This window comes from Fukomys damarensis, unplaced genomic scaffold (genome assembly GCF_012274545.1).
Source record: "Fukomys damarensis isolate Sample0158 unplaced genomic scaffold, DMR_v1.0_HiC HiC_scaffold_19, whole genome shotgun sequence".
NCBI classification, from domain to species: Eukaryota; Metazoa; Chordata; class Mammalia; order Rodentia; family Bathyergidae; genus Fukomys; species Fukomys damarensis.
Window position 1 is genome coordinate 65,408,946 of NW_022900931.1, and position 5,226 is coordinate 65,414,171.

At 58.0% G+C, this 5,226-nt stretch overlaps 1 protein-coding gene across 1 annotated transcript in view; it reads left to right on the forward strand.

Annotated features, from left to right (window-relative positions):
- Positions 1-5,226, forward strand: part of Myh14 (myosin heavy chain 14) — a gene marked incomplete at its 3' end in the record, with an annotated part of 49,559 nt that overhangs the window by 20,853 nt on the left and 23,480 nt on the right. Inside the window, 6 exon segments of the mRNA XM_033766024.1 lie at positions 56-229; positions 394-508; positions 2,353-2,451; positions 3,487-3,674; positions 4,286-4,407; positions 5,143-5,212. Of these exon segments, the coding sequence (XP_033621915.1) occupies positions 56-229; positions 394-508; positions 2,353-2,451; positions 3,487-3,674; positions 4,286-4,407; positions 5,143-5,212 (768 nt within the window).

The window sequence follows — 5,226 nt, forward strand, 5'->3', positions numbered from 1 at the left end:
GGCGGCTGCAGCCTGGGAGCCCGGGCTGGGGCCCTGACTGCCTTCCCCCCGCCAGGCCAACCCGCCCGGTCTTCTGGCCCTGCTGGATGAGGAGTGCTGGTTCCCCAAGGCCACCGACAAATCGTTCGTGGAGAAGGTGGCCCAGGAGCAGGGCGGCCACCCCAAGTTCCAGCGCCCCAGGCAACTGCGGGACCAGGCTGACTTCAGCGTCCTGCACTACGCGGGCAAGGTGGGCGGGGCCAACGGGAGGGCGGGGCCGGGAGGGGAGGGGCCAGGCTGGGCATTTTTGAGGTGGCGCTCACGCACCGGGCCGTGGCGATCCCGCCGCTAAAGGCTGGGTACTGGGGAGTTGTGACCCCGGATGACAACCTTCTTCAACCCGGCTTCGCTCAGGTCGACTACAAGGCCAACGAGTGGCTGATGAAGAACATGGACCCGCTGAATGACAACGTGGCAGCCCTGCTCCACCAGAGCACAGACCGGATGACCGCCGAGATCTGGAAGGACGGTGAGGACCCTCGCGGCCTGTCCCAGGCCTGTGTGCCGCCCCCGGGCAGTCGCGCAGATGGTACTTCCGGTTAGCGACGGGCTGACCGGAGGATGGGCTGGTCCGCTCAGGGATAAAGATCCCCCGGCCCCGTCCGCCTGCGGTCCGCCACTGTCTTAGCAACGTCGGCCATGCAGTCAGACCAAGCTCAGCAGTCTCTCCGGATCTGCCGGGTCGGTTCCAGGGCCCTCCTCCAACGCCAACGGTGCTTCGTGCAAGAGACACTCAAGTACTATAAAGTGCCGTACAGCCAGGTGTGGTAGCGCGCACGCCTGTGATCCTCCTAGGAGGCTGAGGCAGGAGGATTGAAGCTTTGAGCCCAGCCCTAGTGACTTGGCACCACCCTGTTTTAAAATTTAAAAAATAGAAGGAAGGGCTGGGGATGTAGCTCAGTGCAAAGGCCCTGGGTTCATTGCCCTGTACTGGGGGGAAGGCATAGCGTTTATGTAGAACTTGCTCTCGCTCTCCCTGTTTTAAACCATCTCTGGATTACTTACAATGCTCAGTACAATGTAAATGCTACGTAAATAGCTGTTGCACTGCATCGTGTAGAAAATGACAAGAGAAGGCTGCAGGTTCAGTTCAGGTGCAAATCCTTTTTCCGAGTATTTTCAATCTGCGGTTGGTTGGACCCAGGGATGCAGACCCTGTGGGTGCAGAGAGCAGCTGGATGCGGAAAGAGAAACTTCCTCTTTGTCCATCTGCATGGAGGTGGATGGGGGCACACTCGTAGGCACAGGGCAGGCTGACAGCGTGGGAGGGGTTTCCTGGTCTACTAGGGAGTTTGGCCGGCAGCCTGCTGGGAGGCGCAGGCCCGGCCGCCAGGTCTCTAAACATCTCTCAGCCCTGTCTGTCCCCACCCCCACCCTCGGGGCAGTTTGAGAAATGTTTTATAAAACAACCAGCATCTTGGTTTTGGCTGGGTCCAGTTTTCCAGCATTTGTCAGTTTGCCGTCACCTTGTATCAACCTGCATAGCAGTAGAAGTACCAGCCCATGCCATTAGGCAGGAAAACAGAACAGCTCCCTGAACACAGAAGCCTATGGGAAACCTTGATCTCCTGAGCTGATGCCAGAGAGAAACTCGAGTTGTTTACCCCAGAGAGGTTAGAGAACAGCATTTGGTGTCCAGTCCAGAACCGGATTTTGCTATGAAAATCATCTTGGAAAATTTACCCATGTTTTAAAAATATTGCAGCCCAGTCACAGACCGATTGCGGGTGGCAGGCCAGGAGAAAAGACAAATGAGATGACCTCTCCTCCGAGAGACAGAAAAAAACAAATCCAGGATGTTCAGTTAGTTCTTGAGCTTCCCGGCAGGCCAGAGCAAAAAGGGGTACCTGATGCAGCCGACACAGACTCGCCCCTAGGGAGGGAGCTTCTTCTTCTCTCGCACTCACACTCACAGGGGACCGTCATCCTTGTGGCCATCCTGATGCTCTGGGTAGACACAAAGGCGAGCGGGACGTGGGAAATTCGTGCGCAGTGTCCAGCCCTTCTGCCGCCTCCCCGTGCTGTACCTGATGCAGCCGACACAGACTCGCCCCTAGGGAGGGAGCTTCTTCTTCTCTCGCACTCACACTCACAGGGGACCGTCATCCTTGTGGCCATCCTGATGCTCTGGGTAGACACAAAGGCGAGCGGGACGTGGGAAATTCGTGCGCAGTGTCCAGCCCTTCTGCCGCCTTGCCCCGTGCTGTTGTCTAACGGCCCTCTCCTCTTTCTCTCCCTCCACCTTCCCGCGCATCTCTTCATGCATCTCCCTGCCATCTCCCCCGCCATGCCCCATCTGCCCTCCCTCCCCAGAGCACGGGGACCTCCCACAGGCCTCTTTCCTGGGCTCCTTCCCTCTGCTGTCCCCCGGATCTGCAGGGAGGTGCTGTTCCGCCTCTTCTCCACCAGGGGGTGGGTGTCTCTGCGGCAACGGTGAGGCCTGTGGGCGAGGAGGGTGGAGCGTGGGCTGGGAGCCCAAGTCGCGCCTCTGTCCCCTCTCCTGTCCCTGCGGGGAACTCTCGCTCTTCCTCTGCCTCCTGAGCAGCTCTGAGTCTCTAGCAGTATCCACCAGCATTTCTTGAGCACTTATTATGTGCTGTTCACTGCGGGAAGCCCTCTTATCACTGACACCCCGAATCCTCCTCACCCAGTGGGGCAGCTGTTAGGACTCTCACCCCCAGACATTGAGAAAACTGAAGCACAGAGATGGTGCTGAATAACTTGCCTGGGCTCAAGCAGTAAGTAGCAGAGCCGGCATTTGAACTCAGAACTTTGCCCCTTCCCTGCACTCTGAGAACTGATTTAATGATTATTATTATTTGGAAAATATCCCAAAGCATGGGTGTGGAGAAGACAGCTGAGCCTAGGGAGGAGAAAGTCAGATTTGTGAGCCGCTGCCACACACTGGGCCCTGCCCTGAAGTGGAATTAACCAGTTGGCCCTGGCGTGGGCTGAGCTGTGCCGGATGTGAGGCTCCTGAGCACTGGCAGACCTGGTGGCACAGAGCTGGTGCCAGAGCAGGAGTCCCCGGGCCTTTCTCACGAGCGGAAGTGGCAGCAGAGCCCGGAGTGACCGTGAAATCAGGCCCGGCCACACTCATTTTCCTGTGGCGCCGTCTGGGTTCCAGCCATGCTGCTTGTGAGCACCGTCCCCTCCCGCCTCCATTTCCTCAGTACCCTGAGTGAACAGTGGCTGTCCTTGTCGCTGTCACCATTGGTCGGGAGAGCAGAGCTGGCTTCTGAGGAGGACTCGGGAGGGTCCACCCGGCCCGACCCTGGCGCCCGGCGGTGCCCACCCAGCCGCAGCCTACCTGCTGTCCGAAGGGGTCACCGCACCCCCTCCAGGCCGTGTGACGCATGCCCGGTGGGAAGTCTGTAGAGTGAGACCCTCGGCCTCGGCCGCCGGGCTCCACCCCAACCTCTGACCCCACATCTGTGGCCTCCGCAGTGGAGAGCATCGTGGGGCTGGAGCAGGTGAGCAGCCTCGGGGATGGCCCGCTGGGTGGCCGCCCGCGCCGCGGGATGTTCCGGACGGTGGGGCAGCTCTACAAGGAGTCCCTGAGCCGCCTGATGGCCACACTCAGCAACACCAACCCCAGCTTCGTCCGCTGCATCGTCCCCAACCACGAGAAGCGGGTGAGTGACCCGGGAGGACAGGGTGAAGGTGGGGGACCTGGCCAAACCCCCTGAGCAAGCTGCTTCCATCCCTGGGAAATTTGTCCATTTGTGGAACTTAAATCTACTAAGTACCTGGGAGCACAGGATCTCAGCCAAGCCCCCAGAAGGCATGTCTGGGGGATTTGTAGGGGTCATAAGTGTCCCAGACGGTCTGACCTGACAAGCAAAGTCCAGGGGGGCTCCCCGGACAAGGAGATGCCTGAGCATCAAAGGATACGTGGTTTCCTACACAGAGAATGGCTTGTGCAAAGGCCCAGTGGCCAGTCAGAGCCCAGAGAGCACAAAGAAGGGAAAGGCTGGGGTACTGCATGCAATTGGCTTTGCAGAACTCAGAGAGACTTTCTCTTTGGGGAAAGTAGAGAGCTGGCCTTTCAGAAGAGGAATGTGGGGCAAAAGTCTGACCACACGGTTAGGTGTCAGCGGCTTGCACGTCCTCAGGAAGCTTGCTGTGGTTTCCAGGTTAAATTCACAAACGCAGTAAGGGCTCAGCAGCTCTAGGCTCCAGTTAGGCCTGTGGCAGTGGCGCCCCCGCGTGGCCGCTGCCAACCCGAGCTCCCCTCGCCCCGCAGGCCGGGAAGCTGGAGCCTCGGCTGGTGCTGGACCAGCTGCGCTGCAACGGTGTCCTCGAGGGCATCCGCATCTGCCGCCAGGGCTTCCCCAACCGCATCCTCTTCCAGGAGTTCCGGCAGCGGTGAGCGGGGCCTCCTTTCCCCTGGAATTGGGAGGACGCTGAGGGGCCCGGCACGTTGCTTTTTAGGCCCCCGGTCCCCAAACCGTGAATGGGCTGCCACTTTAGTGTTTGAAAATGAAATAGAAAAGAACAGAAGCTATCAAAACCGAACAAGCAAGTGAAATGGCAAATGTAACAAAAAGAGGCTTCCCACAAGCCATATGGCACCAGAAAATGAAGCCAGGCTCCGTGGCCTGGAATTTCAGCAGCCTGGGAGGCTGAGGCAAGAGGATCGCAAGTTGGAACCCAGGCTGGGCAATTTAGCGATTTAAAAAAATAAAAAGAGCTGGAAATGTAGCTCAGTGTGAAGGCCCAGGGTTCGATCCCCAGCAAAAGGAAGGAAGAAGGAGGGAAGGGAGGTTAAAAAGAGAAAAGTGGAAGGAAAAGCAACACAAATATAACTGAATATTTTCTATTAGCCACGTTTCAACAAACTGTCTTAACCACTGCATCCAACTGGGTCAGGATAAAAAATTATCAAAGGGGCCAGACATGGTGGTGCACACCTGTCATCCCAGCCCTCGGGAGGCTGAGGCAGGAGAATTTCCATGAGTCCAAGGCCAGCCTGGGCTACACAGGGAGACCTTGTCTAAAAAAAAAGGCAAAGGACTACTGAGCATTGTTTTCCTATCAAGATTTGGAACTCTGTGATTGCCTTTCCCTGTAACCCTGGCCACCCACCTTCTCGCGCCACAGGTACGAGATCCTGACACCCAACGCCATCCCCAAGGGCTTCATGGACGGGAAGCAGGCCTGCGAGAAGATGGTGAGCGCGCACGC